Source organism: Paramisgurnus dabryanus, chromosome 13 (genome assembly GCF_030506205.2).
Source record: "Paramisgurnus dabryanus chromosome 13, PD_genome_1.1, whole genome shotgun sequence".
Classification (NCBI taxonomy): domain Eukaryota; kingdom Metazoa; phylum Chordata; class Actinopteri; order Cypriniformes; family Cobitidae; genus Paramisgurnus; species Paramisgurnus dabryanus.
Window position 1 is genome coordinate 22,955,652 of NC_133349.1, and position 23,315 is coordinate 22,978,966.

General features: G+C 39.1%; 1 protein-coding gene across 1 annotated transcript in view; it reads right to left on the reverse strand.

Moving 5' to 3' along the window:
* The window catches only part of LOC135743542 (dynein axonemal heavy chain 11), a 78,454-nt gene that overhangs the window by 32,275 nt on the left and 22,864 nt on the right, over window positions 1-23,315 (reverse strand). Inside the window, exons 31-53 of the mRNA XM_065261310.2 lie at window positions 18,226-18,357; window positions 17,858-18,018; window positions 15,776-15,932; window positions 15,423-15,568; window positions 14,195-14,311; window positions 13,956-14,094; window positions 13,785-13,877; window positions 13,504-13,698; window positions 13,342-13,419; window positions 11,705-11,837; window positions 11,436-11,563; window positions 10,804-10,952; window positions 10,527-10,677; window positions 9,744-9,875; window positions 8,110-8,283; window positions 7,185-7,389; window positions 6,325-6,490; window positions 6,135-6,237; window positions 4,297-4,536; window positions 4,053-4,214; window positions 2,774-2,967; window positions 2,538-2,700; window positions 907-1,030 (exon numbers count right to left, since the gene is read on the reverse strand). Of these exons, the coding sequence (XP_065117382.1) occupies window positions 907-1,030; window positions 2,538-2,700; window positions 2,774-2,967; window positions 4,053-4,214; window positions 4,297-4,536; window positions 6,135-6,237; window positions 6,325-6,490; window positions 7,185-7,389; window positions 8,110-8,283; window positions 9,744-9,875; window positions 10,527-10,677; window positions 10,804-10,952; window positions 11,436-11,563; window positions 11,705-11,837; window positions 13,342-13,419; window positions 13,504-13,698; window positions 13,785-13,877; window positions 13,956-14,094; window positions 14,195-14,311; window positions 15,423-15,568; window positions 15,776-15,932; window positions 17,858-18,018; window positions 18,226-18,357 (3,442 nt within the window). The remainder of the gene's footprint in view (window positions 1-906; window positions 1,031-2,537; window positions 2,701-2,773; window positions 2,968-4,052; window positions 4,215-4,296; window positions 4,537-6,134; window positions 6,238-6,324; window positions 6,491-7,184; window positions 7,390-8,109; window positions 8,284-9,743; window positions 9,876-10,526; window positions 10,678-10,803; window positions 10,953-11,435; window positions 11,564-11,704; window positions 11,838-13,341; window positions 13,420-13,503; window positions 13,699-13,784; window positions 13,878-13,955; window positions 14,095-14,194; window positions 14,312-15,422; window positions 15,569-15,775; window positions 15,933-17,857; window positions 18,019-18,225; window positions 18,358-23,315) is intronic.

The window sequence follows — 23,315 nt, forward strand, 5'->3', positions numbered from 1 at the left end:
TCAGGTTTCTTTTTTATTTAAATGATTTTAATTCCAATTGACCAAGAAATGCAAATCTAACAAACCTTTCATTGAATGCATATATCAATTTTCTTTTCAGAGCATTAACAATAAAAAATTCATGAGTTAAATCCAACCCAGTCTCATAAAGTTGCGTATAAATAGCACGAAGTGTGAAAATCGTGCAATACATACGCCAAATTCCACTTTGCCGTGCATATGATAACCCAATCCTTCTCGATCACTTAAACAGCGCATCTTTTTGTCGTTTATTTATTGGTTTCTTAATATTTTTGCATTTTTTTTACCATTTTCGCTTGGGTTTAGTGTTATAACAACTTTTTGTTATATAAAAATGACATCCTGACCCAAACCTCAATTCTAACCCCAACTCCAAGCGACCATTGCTTAAATATAGACAAAAACACGGAGAAACCTGTATATTAACCTCCTCCTATCTCAAATCTAAAACAGAAAAAAAATGGGAAACCAATAAATAAAACGACAATAAAAGATGCGCCGTTTAAGTGAATGGGAAGCACTGGCGTATCATATGCACACCAAAGTGGAATTTGGCGTATGTATTGCACGATTTTCCCACTTTGTGGCGTGCTATTTATACGCATCTACATGAGACTTGGTAGGTTAAATCATGTTAAATGTGTTAACTCAGATGATCTGATGCTTTATTCTGGTTGAAACATTAAGCAGGTCTTCGACCTCAGTGTCTGACATCAGTGACAGATGAGAGCCACCATCTGTGTTCGGGGGGTCCTGATCCAATGACACCCTTAATCTACTTCACCGGCTCTGCTCCATTTACATATGTTTCCCATTCATCAGAGCGACATACAATGAGCACCCCCGCCGCGTGTATGAATGTGTGCGTGTGCGGGAGGATCTGACCTGAAGAGATCAGGGTGCTGATGATGACAAGGAAACGCTCCTCTGGGATCTGAGCGTCTGTGAGGAGCAGGACTGTGGGAACGTTTTTTACGCCCGTCTTCACGTACAGTCGGGCCAGATCCACCTAGGAATGTCATATGAGAGATTGTCATTTATACTACAAAAACAGGACAGCACATTAAACCAACAAAAAGTATGTGACGTGTGACAAAGCTCAAGACACATTAAGCTGTGGTGCTCATGTGAGAGATCTGAGTTCGGATGTATAGATATGAACTTAAATTGTATTAAATTAATAGATTGATCTATTAAGCACTAATATAAAGAATATGATATAGATCATATAAATTATAGAATAAATTAACTTAAATTTGGTGTATTCTGGAAATGCGTTTGAAAACAATCATTGCATATGATTGCTTACTTGTTGCTTAAAGGGGACAGAGAATGAAAAACTATTTTTACCTTGTCTTTGTTGAATAATGGTGGTCTACCCACATTCACAAACATACAAAAAGTGCTAAACATGCTAAACATCTCAGTCTCATAGAAATTCCTCTTTTAGAAATGTCAGCCAGAAAACGGCCCAATCTGAAAAACTGATGCTTATGACATCACAGGCATCTCACTGCCCCTCCACTTTAAAATAATTGGCTACATTTTTTGAGTGGCAGCAAAGTCAGCCAATCAATAATGAGATTGCAAGTTAAGCCAGTAGGGGGAGCCAAATAGGTGCAAAACCACTTGTTTAAAATCCCCCACCCTAATAGAGCTATCTGAGAGAGGTTTTTAGGAAGCTTCTAAGGCATTACAGACCCAAACAAAAAATTTTTGTCTACAGGTCACATCACAAAATAAGAATAAATACTCTGTTCAATCATTCTATGTCACCTTTAAAGTTCAGCTTTACTAAAGGGGAGTGAAAGAAAGCTGCTCTTAATTTTAAAGAGCCCCTATTTTCTGATTCACAATGTTACACATCCTTTGGTGTGTACGAGTGTTTTAGAACATGATAACGATATGCAAGAAAATCATTACGCAAGTTTTGTGCAGTTCAAAAGTAGCGCTTGTTGTTTGTTGTGTCATTCAAATGCAGACATTGTTTTATATGCATGTGCATGACTTATTTGTCATTTACACAGAAACGTTAACGTTATATACACAAAGAAACCCAAGATAAGAGCAAAATGAAGTGTCATTTCGTGATTATGTGTAAAGGGCATCAAACAGTCAGCGGTAAGTGTATAGAGATCAATGCAGCTCGGACAACTGGCCTCAGATTTACCACACACTGATGAATGAAATGATAGCAGCCGCCTCATCAATAGGGCATTGAAATATTTGCCTTGGTTCTTTAATAGGATCTGGCAATTACTCCCCATTGCATCCGGGCAGGACTAAATGAGATCGATGAAGCCGGACGGGGTATTGATCAGGAAAAGTGTTGTCTAAAAGAAAGCTTGATCTCTGGTAATGAATCACCACCATTTAAGATTCATCTTTACTTACTAGCGACGGTTTTGAGGGTTTGGGCAGCCGATGTGGTTTGGCAAAATATTATTGTAGCGTTTGTTGCGGTTTCTACTCGATGTGGTTTATGAATTATCTGTTTGATTCTTCGTCCGGGTTACCTTTAGGTCCTGTATGCTGTATCCCTTGCTGAGGGTGGGCTGGAACACATCCATGTTGGAGAGATGGGCGGCAAGGCGTGTCAAGCTTTGTTTGCCACTGCCTCCCACACCTACGAGTAGGGCGTGACCTGCCGGACATGCCAGGATGCGACTGATCCGACACCTGCAGAAACCAGTCATTGAAAAACAAGTACATGTGCATTGATAAAAGCACATACTGCAGATGAAGCACTCACACGTGCTGCATGGCTTCCTGGAACAGAACCAGGTTCATAGCAGAGTGGAGCTCATTGTAGCTGTCCAGAGCCTCATTTAGGAGAACGCTGAGCTGCTCCCATCCAGCAACGGGTCTGTAGGACGATTCTTCGGACCTCACGCTGCTGTGCATGTATATGAAAGGCTCCTTTAACATTGCCTCCTCCTGCAATTCCTTTATGAGACACAGCCACATGAACCGATTCATTGATTCAGTGATTGAAACTGATTCATATTGATCAAAGATAAGTTCATGAAAGTGTGGTGTATTGATGTGTTTTTAATTGCTTCAGCAAACAGGCTGGGTTGTTTTATTAGTTGCAATGTAGAAAAGTTAAGACCATATCGGGATATGAAGAACATTGGGTAGCACTTTATTTTACAGTATGTGTACTTACCTTGTACATATATGGTAAATATGTTGTACTTACAGACAAATGTGTGGTACTTACTTTTGATTATCTACATGGTAATTAAAGGGTACCATTACTGTACTTACCAGTAGTACATACTTTGTATTTATTATGTAACTCTAGGTGAGTACTGGGTAATGCCATATACATACTTATAGTGTATTTATAGTGTAACTATGAAGAAACACTACTGTACTTACAAATGAATGTACAATATAAGTATTTAGTACTTACAGGCAACTGTGGGTAATGACAGGTACTTATAGTGTATATATATGATAACAACTAACAAACACTACTGTACTTACAAATTGTATGTATATGGTAAATATGCAGAGCACAAGGTAAGTGCATGTACTGTAAAATAATTGCTACCAAATAGATGGCATTCAGAAGCTGATATTGAATATTTAATTGCAAATACTTAATTCTACTTTCCTTTAAGAGGTCCTATTTCTATTCTTTTTCTATTTCTTTCTTTTAAAAAAGTCTCAAAATTAATACTTTATCACATTTTATACTGTACAGTATGGTGAGTGGAGCACAAACTTATGTGGCGTTAATCATAACACGGCTACTTTACATATTTATACATATTTATAGCAGAGATGTGTGTGTGTTTATTGTGTAAAAAAAATATTAATCTAACTTAAATATTTTCTGAATGATACAGCCAAAGCATTGTGCCCCACTCTCCCCTATATAATAATGCCTTTTGTTTTAGTTATTTTAGTAAATACTAAAATAAATAATTATCAGTATCAATAATTTCTCTTTTGTGAATATGCTATAAGTAAAAAACTAACACATAAAAACTGTTCATGCATCATAATAAAAGTTGATGCACCTCAGATATCTGTCGCACAACGTCTCTCTGCAACATACGAAACAGCTGCAAGTCGGATTGTTCAGAAAAGCGGTCCGAATACACCCTGCTGGATTCATGGATCCAAAGGCGAACCAGATCTTCTCCCTGTCTGACACAATCAGGTCTGGAGAACAGGAGACCCTAAATGCACATAGCACACAAACAACACTATTAATAAGCAGATAAAATAGATTAACCATAACTATTAATAGAAAATGTTTACCTGGAAGAGCCGGGAGAGATCACACAGATTGAATATGTGGTGGAACTTGTTGGAGGTGGGGAGAAAGTGCTGGAGCACGGTGTCATGGAAGGCAACAGCTGCCTGAACCATCGCTGGCCCACACCTCACCACAGCTGGACTGAACGGAAACCTCTGCAGATGGAGGCTCAGGATAGAACCAAAGATGGAGCTGAGGGTCTCACGGCTGGGTGCGCTGACTGCTAACACTGTGAAATGTCTCTGATAAAGATTAAGGTCAAGATCTGTCAGTGGTGTTGTTTAAACAGAGTACAACTGTCACATCATTTAACAGAATTTTTTATAAAATATATTTAAATTTTTTTATTAAATTATGCATATTGGGCCGGTTTCCCAGACAGGAATTAAACTAGTAATAGACTAAAATAAATTTAAGAGCTGTCCAAACTGAAAACAACTTGCACTGACATATCTTAAAATACATCCTTGCCCTTTGTTTTGCCTCATAATGCACACAAGTAATGTTTTTAGTAAGGCATGTTTGTTAAAACTAGTTATGTTTCCTAATTAAACTAAGGCCTAGTCCTGGTTTAAGCTAATCCCTGTCCGGGAAACAACCCCTGGGTGTTTTTTGGATGAGTGTATTACGTGAATGCTAGGGTTGGGATACAAAAACTCTTTCAACTTATTTGGAATTTGAGCAACACTACAACATATCTGATTTTTTTTTTTTTCAAATTTAGAGCATTGTGAAAAGTATATTGTTCTTTCATGGTCCATAAACAGTTAATATACATATAATAAAATATGTGAACCAGTCTGTGAGAACCCAGTTAAAGTCATTTTTGTGATTTACTGTTTTCTACATAAAATCCTTCTAGATAATATAAAGAATATTCTGTGAAAATATTATTTTGATATCTTTAACTCATTCCCCACCAGCCTTTTTTTTTTTAGTTGACCGCCAGCGTTTTTTTGTGATTTTCACAAAATTCCTTCCAGGAAAATTTTCTTCTCAAAATATATAAACATACAAATATATCAAATGAAAAACCAGACTTCTGCTTTCAAACAAACAAAAAAACAGAAAAAAAATCTATATCATCCCATCTATATTTTTTTCTCTGCTTATAAACTCTTAAATATGGGTATTTTTCTTAAAAAAAAAAAAAAAAATTAGCAAAAGGCTAAAATAATTGCACTTTTGTGAAGGAATTTTGTTAGAGATCAGATTCAGAATGATTATCAAAACATGTACGGAGTGTAAAATTAATAAACAATTTTTTTTAAATAATTTAAATTGGATAAGTGCGCTATTCTACTGGATAATCGCGGTATAACAGATTAACATAAAAACTCAGCAGGAACACGTTTTTTTCATGCAAATGTTTTCTCTTAATTGACGAGATAACTTGTCAATGGCGGGGAAAGAGTTAAAATTCATAATCATGTCAAAGATTGAAATTATAGTAAAATCAAAAGAGTAAAATCCAACTCGCTCCAAATCTCATTATTAGTTTATGAGACTTTAGCCTTGATTTCACAGGCAGTGTCACATAAAATAACACAAATGTATATGTCTGGCATTTCAAAAATCATTATAATTATTAATCATTTTTATCAAAATGATCTAGCATTTATGGAAAATACCATATTTTTTTGTGTATACTAACCTGGTAATGAATGATTGATACTGAAAGATGACATTAACATTTTAAGATCATAATTGCTACCTCGATTAACATTCAAATTAAAAATGTTTGAATGTTTGAACTAATTCTCAATTCAGTTTTGTATGTCCCACAATCCTGGTAAATGCACAGTAAAGAAGCACCTACAAAAGATATGTAAATAAATACCTGAAGTCTGGGGTTAACTGTGAAACTGCCTGATGTTGGATTCATACAAGCGATATAATGGGTATTGTGTATTTCTTTCATAGTCAACTTCTGGCTGTCATACCTAGAAACAAAGAAAATGGTCTTACAATCCAATCTGACAACTAATACTGTATCCTTCTAAGTATTAAATGAAAATAAAATGTTTAACCAGTGCTTGTAATCCAGATGTTGGCGAATGAGAGCATGTGGCTGACAGGTTTCATAACCGTCCACAGCAGCCATGTTTAAGTCATCAACGAAGTAGATGAGTTTCTTGTTTCCAGGAGGAGCGTAACTTCTACCAGTCTTCTTCTCAAGAGGTTTCTCCATCACATCTGACAATAACAGCATTATGAAGATTATTATGCTGAATTAATTGACCAGCGACTGCGAAATTCCAGGGCCATTTTTAAAGAAACCATATGAAACTAATAAAGCTGTTACACAATAAATTCACATACAGATAACATTTGTTGTTATGCACCTAACATCCAAAATTTGACAGACACAAAAAATACCTTAAAACAAATACCTGCTGTTTAAAACACAGCCCAAATTAAACTTATTTTTAACAATGCAGCTAAAAAGTCACACTTTTATCAATTCTATAATTTTACCAGACTATAAAATTCTGCTCCTTTTATACCCTATATATAATAAATGAACTACGCTGCTTATTTTAGCAAATTAACAGGAAGTCTAATGTTCACTAACTAACTAAGTTGCATGCAGTTAAGCACAACTCAACAAAGTCAGCATAGTGAACTGACAATTTGCAATATACTATATATTGGTGCTTTTGTCAATTATAATTTGTTTATTTGTTTATTACAACTTGTTTGTTTGTATGTATGAGCCTATCAGATTGTGTCAAGTAGTGTCCAACAGTTGGTCTGAGTGAGAGATTTCAAGTTGTCCATATCACACAGATGCTGTGAAATTCAGCAAAGGGACCACAAGGAGGTGCTGCTCTACACATTTGAAGATCAGCTCTCTATAGTGAAATATGACCTGTATTATCACACTCACTTTTCAGCACGGATGCAGTTGTGTAGAAGTTAAGGGGCACATTTGCAGTCATACAGCTCTCTGGCAACCTCTCCAGAAAGTTCCTGACCACTGCAGACTTTCCTGTGCCTGCTCCACCAACCAGCATGAGAGGTTGAGACGTCTCCAGCAACATGCCCAAAAAATACTGCAGTCTGACCGTCTCCACCGTAGGAACTAACACAGCCTGTAGCCGGAATAAATCACACCATGATAAACTCTTGCATTCAAAACATACTTGGGTAAATCAATAAAAAGTTGTGCAATGCTCTGAAAGCACGCTACAAGTGAACTTTTATGAACTTTTAAACACAGTCCCACAGTAGTTGTTTCACATTGAGACACAATAAACCTGTAGACCTGGTTCATCACTATGGGAACTCTATTGTCAACACTGTCTTTACCTTTGAAGGATAAAAATAGAGACAATGGATGCACACAGACACACGTCTGATTGCTTTGAATGGTAATCAGATCCACAACTCATCTGACTGCAGGTTTAGCTCATGTTGTTTTCTCTGTATCTGTTCACTGACCCACTCTAATGCACTAACTACACTAAATTAGCATGCCATTACGCTGAAATTAAAATGGCTTTCTGTGGGAGCGAGGGTGAATTTTCTCAGGAAGAGAACTCATGCAAAGAAATATACTGTGTTGGATATGTTCACAGCATGTTATTCGGCAGGTAAAATGAAGATTTTGTAAGTAGATTTACATCAAACTTGAATAACCCTGTCTGTGAAATCCAGGATTAAGAGCATCAAAGTTTGATTTCACTTTAATTTCAATATTCAACATGACCTTACTCAGTCAATATTAAAGATATCAAGGTTATATTAATTACATTATGTATGATGATTTACAAAAAAATAACTGGCAGGGTCAAATTTCATCCTAGGTTCACCTGTACAGGTGTATCAGGTTCCATTTCAAATGTGGGAATCCTGTCAGTCCATGGCAGGAAGCGTCTGGAATGAGGATCTAAGTAGTAGTCAAACACAGAACCCTGCGCAGGAAACTTCACAGTCTTCATCTCTTTGGTCCACCAATGACTGAACTCGGTCCGATAATCATGAAGCTGTGAGACCAGAAAGATAGGCAACCTTTAAGAGACACCACAACTAACAAAAGCTAAAAGTGTGTAACAGTTTACATTATTAATAATTAATATACATTATTTTAACATTTAAATACGTAAATACCAATTGTGGCAGCCGGTGACTTCTCTTCCGAGGGGTGCGAATTCAAAATATGTGTTCGGAGTGTCATTTGTGTTGCTTGTCATGTCAAAATATGTGTTCGTTGTGTCGTGTGAACCATGTGCATCATGCGTCATGTCAAAATATATGCCTGCTGCACATGCGTCGAAAGAGTGTATGATAAAAGAGGCACTTACATTCACAAAATACTCGCACGTCACTAATTTTACACTAAACACTGATTACACATGAGATTAAGCGAGTACCTGGCAAACGCAATCATCTTTTTTATCATAAACTCCTTCGAAGCATTAGCAGCAGACACGTATTATTACTAGACCTGCCTAACGATTAGTCGCCACTAATCGTTTGCAGAATAAAAGTTTTTGTTTAAATATTAAATGTGTGTGTAATGTGTATAATAATTATGTATATATAAATGCACACACATGCATGTATATATTTAAGAAATATTTGCAGGTGTATAAACATTTGTATATTTACATATAATTTATATCATATATAAATATAATTATTTATTATATCAATATTTTTTCCCTTAGAAATATACATAAATGTGTTTGTTTTTATATATACTAGTGCCAGGCATAGATTAATCTAGATTAATCTCATACAAAATAAAAGTAATTTTTTGCATAACATATGAGTTTGTGCTGTGTCCTGTGTGTAATTATTATGTATGTATAAATACACACACATTCATCTATGTATTTAAGAAACATTTACATGTGTGTGTATGTATATTTATTTATATTTTTATATATTCTATATTATATATAAATAAAAAAAGGATATATAAATAATACATTTCTTAAATGTATATTTATGTATGTGTGTGTGTGTGTTTAAATATACATAATATTTACATACAGCACAAACTAATATATTATGCAAAAAATTACTTTTATTTTGTATGAGATTAATCTATGCACAGCCCTAATATATACATAATAGTTGTTGATGTACTGTGTATAATAACAAAAACTTTTATTCTGCAAATGAATAGTCATGACTAATCAATAGGCAGCCCTAATTTTGACATGACAAGTAATGCACATAAGTTTAAATGACGCACCAAACATATATTTTGACATGACGAGTCACACATGATGGGCTAAATACATGTTGTGACGAGCTTCGCATCGTGCGCCTTTGAAAAAGAAGTCACCGGCCGCCACTGGTCAATACTATCTATACTGCTAAATGTCTATAGGGAATTAATTAAAGACATACGATTTGTTTCTATTGAAACAAATAAAGAATAAATCACATTTTGCTATAAATGTCCAGGGGGATTATAAAAAACAACTTCAAGTACCTGATCCTGATAAGTGGCTCCACCAAAAGCCCACACACAAGCAAACACAAAGTACATCTCATAGACGTCTCGTGGAGAGTCCGCTGGAATGTTCTCATTGGTTAAGAGATAATCCAGCAATGAACATAGAGTCTGAGAGAGAGAGACATTAGTTAACATTTGAAAACGGGACTGTATGTGAAACTTATTTATAAGACTCAATGTAAGGTCTGATCCACAGCTGTCTAACAGTATTGGTGATTGACAAAATAATTTTTTTATGTTTCTGTTAATCCAGCAATATGTATAATTTATACATATTGCTGGATTAACAGAAACATAAAAAAATTATTTTGTCAATCACCAATACTGTTAGACAGCTGTTTATTAAACTCTTTAGAGTAGTATTTCTAATGCTAAAATATAAAATATATATTTTTGTTTTATAAAAAAGGCACATTATTACTTTTTTTTATTTAGATGCACATTCAATTATTTACTTGCAGTCCTTAATAGAAAATATGTTTTAATACATTAAACATCACAACATGTTTTAAATATTTGTATGTTACACCCGATTAATTTCTGACTTCTGAGAGAAGTTGAATGTGCCGGCTTAAATTTGGGTGTAAAACGCAAATTCAGTTGGTATTCCTCACTCCTGTTTAAAATGGTGAAACGTTAAAAACTCTCAAAGCACAATGCTCAGTGATCTTTGAGACAAATAGACAAGTGGTCTGATAAATTTGTAAAGCGCTGTATACTGTATTTGACTGAGCGCATCAGTGTGTGTGTGCGGTCTACCTGAACCATGCTGTTCTCAGTAACAGGAGTGATTGTCTTAAAGGAGCTTCTCATTTTTTCAATGCAGCGTGGGACGTATTTGTCAAAGAGAATGGTCAGATGCGCTCTCTCCGTTTGTGTTTCTCTTCGATCAATCCAGCTCGCAACACATCTAGCCATGGATTAAAAAAGCAGGATTAAATGACAAAGCCTGTAAATGTGAACACTACTGTACACTACACACACCACTATTACAATGTGTATAATATAAACTCTTATATCTATGTGAATTCCTCACAGATGCCAGCTCAGGTCGTGAGGATTGATGTGCAGGATGCCAGCGCGGGACACGGTGGCAGGCGTGGCGTGTTTCAGGTGGCTGATCTCAAACAGCAGCCTCATGGAAGGTGTGAGAGGGATGCGTTCATTATTGGCCAGAGTAAGAACCTGCACATACATGCACAACAATATCAGTGAAACATCATGATGATTATTCATACATTATTGCTTGCCACAACAGTGTTTACTGTATTTTGCTGCTTCACTACATGGTTTGTTTTTTATTTTATATACATTTATTTTCGTATTTGGTATGTCAGCATATAATAAGCACAATAATGTACACTCAGCTGGTCATTATTGGAAATTAAGCAAATTTAAAATATATTAAAATATATTTAAATCAATATATTATGTTCCTTACTTTACTTATGAGGTAAATACCCGTGTAATAAGCAGGATAATGTACACCAGCTGGTTGTCATCGCGAAAAGCAGCATTTTAACATAGATGTATCCCAGTTTGCTACACTAACCTGTGTCTCACTCTGCATTAAGCTTAGAACAATCTGATGAAATGGACCAGTGATGCGACTAAACGTGCCAACAATGCAAATGTCAATAAAAACACAGACAAACTGTATATCGATACCTTGTTGTCATCCATGACAGTGTTGAGAGACTCAATCCACATGGGGTCAATGTCTCCATCCAGAACAATCCACTTCGGCCCAGGGTGAGAGTTACTGGCTTGATCCCGCATGAAATGTGACAATAAACCTGCCAGATGAAAAGATTTACAATCTGAAAGTCTTAGCGGGGATAATGGATCTCAAGTCTAAAAAGTAAGTTATGTGCTATGAATTGGACAGGATCAGGTCAATGAAAGTTTAGTAAGTCCACAAATGGTGGATGCTATACCATCTTTCCATTCTCTGGTGGCTGGGTGGATGAACCCAAATAGCTCATCAGTGCTTATTGCTTTAGGGTTGAGATCATTCCAGAAAGGCTTCCTTCCCATGCTGCAGTAGGTTTTGTGGAGAGTCCTCAGGATCTTTTTAAGAACAGACATATATATAACATTATAAACTAATTAGACTTGGAAGATTACTCTACTTTCATAAGAAAATTTCCTGATAATTTACCCGCCCCCATGTCATCCAAGATGTCTTTTTTCTTCAGTTTCTTTTTTTTATCGGTAGAACTTGATAATTTAACATTTTTGGACCTTACAGACTACGTAATCACGTCGAAAGGTCACACATGATGAAAGCAAAACTACCGCTTGTGTTAGGGATGTGCATCGATGCATCGCGTTCCCATTAAAAAGACCTGTCTGAAATCGATTCTGAATCGCAAGACTTCGATTCTGTGTTTCATGCACAGCTTGTGCGTGTACTACGACTGTGTGATCAGTAGGAAGTCCTTATCAATCTAAAATCACTACGAGTTTGACTCGTTTATGATGTTTATTTAAAAAAGCAACACTCGTCAAACACACTCATTCAAACTATTCTTTAATACTAATATAAATATGCCTAGACATTTCCTGGAATAGCGTTTTGTAATGATACTTCTTCTGTGGCACAAATGGAGTTTCTGCACGAGAGCGCCCTCTGGCATTTGGATGCGGCAGCATTTCACCGTAATTCATTCAAATTCATTCATTGAGAAAACCCACATTTGCCCGATTTACTGTCACAACCCTAGTGTTTACAAGTGTGAAGAAGGAGGACCGTTCAGAAGTTTTTGTATGCGGAATGACAATAATTGACTTTTCCCTGCCTTCGACAAGTAAACTCGTCAATTAAAAGAAAGCTTCCCAATGACGAGTATTTCCGGCTTTCCACAATACCGCTATCATCCACAACTGTGACTGTCTTCCGCAACTTATAAAACCCGGAAGTATCGCCTTAGGGCAAACAGCTGTATGTGGTGTAAGTTTTGAGGACCGCTCTGCATCTGATCTCGTTCGAAAGTCCTTAAAAAAATTCAATTTTCTCGGTTTGCTCAAAATTTGTTGTTTTTGAAGAAACCTACCCATTGTTCAGAGGTAATAAGCTTTTATTACCTCTTTTTTTAAGCAGAGGGTCTGTCCTTTTTATTTGACATATTGTATGTTTATATATATATAAAGAAGAACATTTTTTAGAAGGCATTTAAAGTGGTCTGAAAGTATGCATTTCTTATTCGCCACCTTTCAGCGTAAATACGTTAGGGTCACGGACGTGCATTCCAGGGCCTAGCGCAAGACAAGAAAAGTACTTTTCTTGCGAAAATTATAATCATTTCACTAGATAAGACGATTATGCCTCAGCTGCACCGAAACTGCAATTTGGACCTTCAAACCATTGGGTTCAATTGAAGTGCACTATATGGAGAAATATCCTGGACTGTTTACCTAAAAATTGTATTTCTTTTCAACTCAAGAAAGAAAGACAGAAACATCTTGGATGGCATGGGGGTGAGTAAATTATCAGAAAATTTTCTTATGAAAGTATAGTAATCCTTTAACAGTGGATTCCTTGCTGCAAACAGGTAATGGTGTGTGTACTGACCTGGGTTTTCCCTGTCCCAGCATTACCAACCACAAACACTGAGTGATGAACAGATAAAAGCTCCTCAAGCTGGACCACCTATCATTTTTAAAAGACCAAAAACAATCAATCAAAAATGAACAAAGATTTAAACTCAAGATTGTCAATCAGAGAATTTCTCACTTTGAGAATGAACGAGTCTTCGGGTTGGAGCTTCAACTGTAGACTCGTCTGTCTGACTTGTTGCTCAAACTCAGCATCTGTCCACCTTTCCACCTCCACACCAGGGAACAGATCACGAATCAGACCGAGGAATACAGGAACGTCCTCAGACACGATCTTCGGCATGTTGAAATCCCTTAATGCTTGCATTAACACCTACATAATAAAAGTAACAGAAAGTCAAATGAGAATACAAATAAATAACACGTCTAGCTTTGAAATCAACTGACAATTTTCATCACCTGATCTTCTGGTCTAGTCCGATCCATTCTTTTTAGAGCTCCAGCAACCATCAGGACAGGTTTGACAGCCCGTAAACCCCAGTCATAGTGATCCTACAGCAAATAATATATGTTGATTATAAGCAGGAAAAAAAGAAAGTGTTTTTTTTATATGGTATCTTGTCGCTGTACCTGTTTAGAGAGCAGCTCCTTACAGAGCCTGTAGAGAGTGATGAACTTTGTTCCTAAAACTTGAGCCTTCTGAAATCCTTCAGACATTAACATGATCTCGCATATCAGCTCCATATCAGGAACCACCATGGCACACGGCCTGATAAAACAGCATGAAGTTCACTAAATACTGTGTTCAAAGACAAAACATCATGTATGAAATATAACCAAAATACTGCTTTATTTGGATCAAGGTATACCTGAATAAAGCTTTGAGGTTTTCTGGTAGCTCAGTTCTTCCAGAATATCCAGGGTTCATTGTGATGAAGATCCCAACAGAAGGTTTCAAGCTAATCTCTTCCTCGAGAAAAAGAAACCTGCAGGAGAGAAATCATTTTATTAAAGGAGGGGTCTAAAGCTATTTCATGCATTCTGACTTATTAATATAGTTTAAAAGTTGGATTCCTCATTATAGACATAAGCAAAATGTCAAAAAAGCACTGTTTTTAATCTGCCAAATGCACTTCTCCAAAAGTTTTATATGTTTCAATCTTGTTTTATTTCTTTTATGGGCAATTTCAGTGCTGGAAGAACAGTGGAAGTCCTTATATGGGCACCTTAACCGGAAAAGCGCACGCACACACCAAGCAAGATCTGACATGAAATTAACGTCACTAATGAAGTGTGTTGTTGTTTGTAAGGGAAATTTAAGCTTGTTCAGCTTCCCAAAAAATCCAGGCTTTTGGAAATAATGGATATAGTTTGTTTATCCGGGGTAGCAGTAGAGTTGCATGTGTGTGTTTGTTTAAAGGAACAGTATGTAGGATTGTGGCCAAAACTGGTACTGCAATCACAAAACGTGTGGCTAAAACTGGTACTGCAATCACACAGCTGGTGGCCAATATACCAAACGACAACATAAACATCAGTTGAGGGCTGCAACTCCACTTTTTAAATGACAATATCCTGGCCGGACCGCTGTTGTGAGTGATATAAATATTTGAAATGAAAATGATTTATTAATGTCTAGTGACATTTCAGGACCATTTAATGATTAATTGATATAAATTTCTTACATACTGTTCCTTTAAACACTGGATTTCGTTGAAATGGGGCGATCTCAACCGGGTCATGAGTCGAAGGCAGTGTTTTATTGGCAATCGGCACATAAGTGCATATCATGTAAACAACATGCACATATAGTGAATCATAAGTTATTCAAAGATAGTGGGATAATGTTTTGTATATGTTGCTTGCTAGTGACTCGCTCTGCCTGCGGTATGCCTCGAGTAGCTCAGATTTATTCTGAAAAAAAAATCGATAAAGCTGATCTGCCATTTATAAATCTGATAAAACTAAAGACTTTTTGGAAATATATGGGATGTAAATACTCTATAGGTACTCAATATTAACATGAGATAAGCAGAAACAGTGTGTGTTATGTGAGTTTTAAACAGAGAATTGATCTACAACTAAACTGCTGCTTACCTCTTCCTCCTGTTACGAATGGCATCTTGTATGGTCTTCACCTGCAGTGCTACCACTGAGAGAACTTCCACAGCGATCCGGTTAAATTCATCAAAGCAGCCCCAAGCTCCAGTTTGTGCCAGACCTTTAAAGATGTTCCCTATAGACTGAAAAGCAGAAAAGCCTTCTGTGTTAAATGCTTAGAGGAACCAATTTCCAAAACGCCAGCCAAATGTAATAAAGTTTTAAAGAGATCAGTCATTGATTTCATTCAATAGGGAGGTCAAATGGTATTTGTCAAAGTAATTATATTCATTATGAGCTCAGCTGAAGTGAGAATACAATAATTAAAGACTCAGTGCTTGTGACTCTACCTTGTAGTCCATCTGCTCAGAGCAGTTGAAGACATAGACCATAACCCCCAGAGCTCTGCCCAGGTCTTTAGTGGTCTCAGTCTTTCCTGTACCAGCTGGTCCCGCTGGAGCACCACTCATAGTCAAGTGCAGTGACTGTGTGAGTGTTATGTAGCACCTGAATTTAAGACAGTTATTAAAAGTGAATTCAAACATCTAACAAAACTCGTAAAGCCTTCTAATAATGGTCATCAGAAACACAATATTTGCACAAAGAGCTCATACAAGCCTTATTTTTATCAGGCTCTAATTTCACTTTAATGGCAATAAAAAGGTTATTAGTCACTAACTGAAATGCCTTATTTTCACAAATGTGTGTCACTGGTGTTAAACAAATTTGACTGTCTTTTGCTGCAAAAACCTTTAAGTGCATATATGGTTTCTTTTGGCAAAAACCTCAAAATTACTAAAGATGCAACTAAAAACATTGCAAATCATGAAAGTCACAATTTAAAATGCAAAAATGAAGAAACTGAACCACATATTAGGGGGAGCTGTGATACATGTCGCTGCCACTTTTCCAAGTACTCACAACAAGGGACCCAAGTTTGAATGTGATCCACAGTCGTGTCCCAATACAACCTATCTCTCTAGTCACTCTACACTGTCCTCTCTGGATAAAAGTTAAAGTCTCAGAAATTCGGTCAAAACCTCCATCAACGGGGTTAAAAACTCTTGCAACTCAACAATTGAAAAACAACTCATATGCGTGCAGTCTTTCATCCACTTTATATTCTGTGCACATAGAGGACTTTGCTGGCCTTTAACAGATTCTGCCAACAAACTGATAATTCTGAATGGCCTAAGGATTTGAACGAAAGTTTTTGATGAACGTATACTACGTGCCGCGAGCATTCGTAATCCTGGACTCATCAGTAGCACGGGTATACAGTATTTGTAGCAACAGCCAAAAATACATGGTATAGGTCAAAATTATAGATTTTTGTATGACAAAAATCATTAGAATATTAAGTAAAATATTTTGTAAATTTCCTACCGTAAATATATCAAAAATGTATTTATTATTAGTAATATCTGTTGGTAAAAACTTCATTTGGACAACTTTAAAGGTGATTTTTTTTCAATATTCAGATTTTTTGTACACTGTTAGACTTAATTGTAATTTCTACAGTTACTTACCACAAAATGCCCAGTAAAATACCATCATTTTCTTTTCCAGTTCATTACTGTAATATGCATTGCATTATGGTAATTAACATTTCATTTACAGTGATTTACTGTATGTTTTGAATTTGTGGTAGACTGCTGTAAAACAACAGCAGTAGTGCTACTGTAGTTGAATAAAACACTGTTATAAAAGCATATAAAATGGAAAAATAAAATATATCTATGAAATGAAATACATTTTATTTGTTATGCTTGTAGCAGTGAAGCGAATTTCAAAATGTGAATTGTTTTTCAGCAGTGTAAATAATTTATTGAGAATTGTAGGTAGAAACAAGAAAGGGATTATGGATAAATGCTTGACCGTCAGATTTGAATTTGACCTCAAGACTTCAAAACACTAGTTACACCAAGATTTCGCTCTTCAGAGTGCCGGGTTTGATTCCCCTTCAAGGTAATATATTTTTTTAAACTAGGTTACAGTAAGGGTATTATACTGTAAAATGGAACTGCGGTAAAGGCATCATACTGTAAAAACATGTACAGTTATGGTACTGTAATGTGGCAGTTACAGTCACCGCATACAATAAAAACAGTGTACCCTGAGATTCCAGATTTTAAAATAGTTGTATCTCGGCCAAATATTATCATTTCCTAATAAGCTTGTTTATTGAGATGTATAAATCTCAATTTCCAAAATTGACCCTTATAACTGGTTTGTGGTCCAGGGTCACAGTTGGTAAATATCATTATCTCAGAAGTGTGACATATTGTCATATTTAAATAATTGAACATACACTGACGTGTCAAAAACTATATACAGTAAACTATATAATGTTTATCAATGGCTTCTCAATAGTATTATATCCTTTTTTTATTTAACTATTGGAGGCTAAGACAACATACGCTGTCTGTTACCTGTCTGTAAGGGGTGTAATGACCAGTCGAGGTGTGTTGCCGAGGTATTCATAGGAGTAGCGAAACTGGGCGTCACAGATGTCGATGAAGCAATGCCTCTGCTCTTCATCCCAGCTGTGTCGGAGCTGAGAAACCCAAGCAAACGCCTGAGCGCTGCTCACCTGGGTAAATATAGCTTAAATGTTTATTAAAACTCCTCCAAAGCAAACCCAATGTCGAAATGCCCCAACTCAATTAATTAATCGATTGCTACTTGTCAATTTAAATCCCATTAAAATAAACACCATTAAATGATTTAAAACAAGGAAACAGAACGTGGGACAGTCAACGTTATCATTATGTATGTAAGACGGTAAACATGACCCAACCTTCTGAGCGATAAGTTCAGAGACCACATCTCTTGCATGAACGTCAATGGTGCACAGGGTCATGATCTTCTGCCTGTCAGCGGGGTTCAGCTCTCCCAATAACATGTTTATCAAGGAGTTTAGCTGGGCAATCTGGAAGAAGTAAAGCAGATATTTTAGAGTTTATGAGGGCACAATGATGGCCTCTGATAGCATACAGTGAGCTTTGTGGCCCCTGCTTACAGTAATTATATCAATTTACGTGCCAGAGAGAAGTGGATGGTAATGACTATAGTGACAGGGGCTCAGGGTCATGTGTTCATCACAGTAACCCCCCTCTAACCGTGCAAGGTCATATATTTTAAGTTCTGAGGCCAAATAAGCCCAGAGCTCATTTATCAATGTTGTGGGTACTGCGAGTGTCTCTCTGTGTGTGTATGAGGGGTCGACCGTGAATGAGAGCAGGCAGCTGGCGTGTGTGTTTCTGTGTGTGACTTTAAATGAGAATGGTGGGTCAACACACTTGTGAGTCAGGGGGGAGGTGGTTAAGATGCGATACTGTGGATCCCTGTCACAGACAGGCAAATGAGATGTAATCTTCCTCCCTGTATTTGGGGTAAAAGCGGCTTAGGTTGTACTGCATTTATCACCTCATGCTGTCTAACAGCGACTCCAATCAGGGGCTTGAAGGGAAAGAGGCAGATTATTCAAACGCCGGCCAAGGACGTGATAACCTTCCCGACGTTTGATGACAGGGCCCGATGCCGTGGGGAGGATACGGACAGGATCGTGGCAGTCCACACAGATCAGCACTATTTACTAGAGCCCGACCGATTTATCGTTTTGCCGATTTTATCGGCTGATATGAGCCTGTCGCAGATATATCTGTATCGGCGTATAAGCCGCAGATATGAAGATGATATGAACGTTCGTTACAGAAGACATTAAATGCTTTTGAAAGATGTAAGTACTTTTTTGTCCAGCAGAGTGCGCCCTACTGGTTGCTAATGGTGACCCAGGTCACTCACTGTAGTGACACCAGCCAACCCCCCTTCACTTCTGTCAGTCCCTCAGTTCAGGTGGTGGCAGTCACGCGGTTTCTTCACAACATTTTACACTTGGTATTAAGACGCGCTTTGGTCGATTGGATTATAAGTGGGCGAGAAAGACACATTCCGGTTTACATTTGGTGTTTTTAATCCGTCTCTTTTGTCCACTTGCGAGTTATTTAAAACGCAAGTGGAAGAAATGACGCGAGGCGGAGAAAGGACGCGCTTTAACTGCCGCGCAGTCTGTGGGAGTACAGCTGCTTGTGCTGTTACTGAACATGCTCATTTCAAAGCAATTGATTAAATAAGCTCGCGCAACTTTACACCCTCGCTAAATTAAAGCGGCGGAGATAAGACGCTTTAGTTTTATAAAAGTTTAAAGTCCCGGAAGAACACTGTGGGTTCGTGTTATAAAAACGTTGTGCAGTACATTAAACATAAGCCTACATCATTATGTTGTCAGCAAGTCAAGCATTGTCGTCTTAACGGTAAGTTTCTAATTAATTTGTGAAGCACATAACTTATTGTAAAGCTAATAAAAAATGACTTTATAAGTTTCCATTTTCAAAATAAGCCCAATATAACATTATTCTCGTCAAAACTGACAATCATTTAAGTTATATGTATTTTGTTTTGTTTGTGTTTAAAAGTTATTTATAATTAGTCAAGTTTACTGTTTTGTGCACTTATGTCAGAATCATTTTGGATAATAAAGTTTATTGTTAACTTGTAAAACCTGCCTATATTACATATCTTTGTCACGTCATTTTAAGTGTTTGATCACCACATTTGTGAGTGATCATTGCAAAAAAAGTATTTATATATAGTATATTCTGTTAATGTATATAGTGTATTATATGTACAGTAGCCTGCTGTAGTATAATATACTGTAGTATGTGTGTACTGTACTATAATATACACAAAGAATATCGGCCGATATATCGTTATCGGTGTTTTTTTACTCCCTAATATCTGTATCGGCATCGGCCCAAAAAAATGCGTATCGGTCGGGCTCTACTATTTACTGTATCATACTTACAGTAAAGAAGCAGGGCTGTGTTTTTAAAGGCTTTGTCATCGTACCTGTGCTTTAATGCAGGATGTCTCGTACTTCCCGTAAACCGAATGGGTTTATAGGGAAGAAAGCAGGTGTAGTTCCCTTTCAGTCGGTCACTACGACGTCACGTCGTGACCGACGAATTGGGAACTCGCTTAGAGAGACCAATCTGCTTCGTATACTACTAAAACGCCAATGAACTTGGCATTGAGATATTTGCATAATGCTGGCGCCGCCCCGCCAGGTGCCTTTATAAGCAGCAGGTGCAAATAGGGAAATTAGCTTTTTCGCTTCGAAAGCCGGCTTTATCTGCTACTGAGAAGCTACTTTACTCTGTTGGGATTTGATTGCTGAAGTTGGTTGAACTAGCAGTATCACAGCGGACGCTTCGCTTATTCCACGGCTCTACATCTGTTTATTGTTTTGAGTTTAGTGTGTGCGTTGCCTTCCTGTGCGCTCATCAACTAAGCATCTGAGTGAATTTCCCTAAAAGAGTGATACGAGAGAGCTTTGTGCCTTGTTAAAGGCAGCCACTCTCTCGTATATGCGGGGATCAGCGTCCTTTTCAGGATAGCTTTTCGCCCGTGCGATCTTGGATGCGAGAAGTATAAGGGTTCCAGTGACGGTCACGAGCGCTGTCTTCGTGCTCAGGCATCGAGCACTCCGGGGCTGCGTTCGTGGAGAGTTTCTGTTCTCTCTGTGAGAGCATAACCCTCTTGGATTGCGGAGACGACTGTCGTTTCTACGGGAACGCTGTCCGCGCCTTTGCAGTGCTGACGCCGCCATGGTGCGGCTGTCAAGCGCTCGCAGGGCGCCCTTCGCGTCACTACGCTGAGTAGGACGGAGGATGCGTCCTCCACCTACCGGCCTTCTCATCCTCAGCCGGTTGAGGCTCCGGTGGAGACTGCAGAGTCGTGTTCTACGATGTCTGCCGAATCCATTGGACCTCCTTCTGGTCCCGTCACTTCTGCAGCATCAGAGGGGTGTCCATTTTTCCTCCGAGGCAGAGTCGTTCCGGAGATGGCGGCCGTGCCCGCGAGCGGCGGAGACGGTAGAGTTGGAAAGGTTAACCCCTCTCCGCCCGAACCGTCCCGCCCACATGATTGGTACTTCGGAGCTGCTCGGGCCTCTCGGTCCTCTCCTCCTGTGCCTTTCTTCCCCGACGGCACGAAGAGCTGACGTGATTTGCGGCCGTCCGGCCGTTCAGCTTTCACCCCTCACCTCCCTCACCAACGGAGCCGCTGAGGGCGGGGACCCCTTCAGTGGAGCGGGATGCGTTCCTGGAGGGACCACCCAACCCTTCCCTCCCGTGTTTGTAGACAGTCGTCCGGTTACGGACGCTGCCCATCAGGCATGCCGGAGAGGCGGCTTCAGCCCTGCACGTAATAACGTTGCTGCAGGCTCACAAAGGATTTACCAGGGAGGCCGCGACCTTCAGTCGTGCGATGTCCACCTCAGTGGTTCAAGATCGCCACCTTTGGCTGTGTCTGGCTGACATGACGGACGCAGACGAGAACAACTTGAATGCTCCTGTCTCACAGACCGGCCTCTTCGGCGAGCCAGGGGAGTCGTACAGCTCCGCTGCACAGACTGAGGCGATCTCTTAGGTCATGCCCCGGCGGAACAGAGCTGCCCTTGGTCCACCACGCCGGCTCCTCAGTCTGCCTCTCGCCGTCGGCGTCCTGCGGCGACCACCTCCGTTCCCCTCCTCGGACCCCATCTCGGCAGCGCAGGGGAACCGGTCGTCAGCAGCTCGCCCCGCCCGCTTAGCCGCTTCCCGTGAAAATCGGGAGTTTAAGTGGCCAGTGAAGGGCGACCCGGATTGGCAGAGGATCACTCTTCAGGAGATGGAGCTCCTTCCCCCGATAGAGGGTCGGGTGGAAAATCCTTGGTTTGCATATGTTCCACCGGCTGTTTAGCCGGTACCCACTAACCACACATAGAGTGCATTCCTCTTCCCTCTCCAGGTCTCCAGAGGATCGAGAGAGCCGTGAGCGGGCACACACCAGCTCACCCTACCTCTCCTCTATCGCCAGCGGGTGACCTGAGGAGTCCGAGCTCTCCGCTGAGGAGACCGGACCACCAGCACCCTCATCGGAGTCTGCGCTCTCCGTAGAGGAGACCAGACGACCGGTACCCTCAGCGGGCTCAGGTCAGTGTCACACACACATACTGTAGATGTTTATGCTGTCACAGCAGACGCACCGGCAGTCCCACCTGTCTCGCTTCGCTGCCCCACCGCGGGTACTTCGGTAGTGTCGTTATTTCTCCTCGTACGGTGCCTGGGTGCTTGGCTTCAGTTCCCAGCCCGTTTCGTTGGGTTTTACGCACGATCCGCCTCGGTTACGAATCCGGCACACCCCAAAATTTCGGGCTTTCGTTTCACTGTAGTGAAAGCGTCCGATGCACATGTACTGCGTGCAAAAGTCGATATCCTGTTGGCGAAGGATGTTCGAGCCGGTCCCTCTTACCGAGATGATGATGATAGGGTTTTTCCAGCCTTATCTCATAGTACCCAAAATACGCGGCGGGTTACGATCGATTTGATTTACGCACCGGCTCTACGAAGGTGTTCTTTTTGGATGATAACGCCGAGGCTCGTATTTCAATATTCAGATCGGTTTGCAGCCTTAGACCTGTAGACGTGTACTTTATGTGTCCATCTCCCCTCGCTTTAGACCGTTTTTCGCTCTGCGTCGTGGGGTGGGCATATTAATACGAAGTACACCATTCGAGCTGTCTCTCTCTCTCCGTGTCTCCATGTGCTAGTCACGGCATTAAAATGTCAGAGAGAGAGCGTTGTTCGCATTCTGCTTTTTTCTACGTCGACTTATAATAGCCCGTTCTTGGCAGACGTGCGCGAACACAGAGAGTTAATGCTTTGGCATCTCGCTCGTTTAAGTCTTCAGGTCGACTGGGAAAGAGCAACTTTGCCCCGTGCAGAGGATCCTTTTTCTCAGTATGGAAATAAGACTCGGTCGACTAATTGACGTGTTTAACAAGAG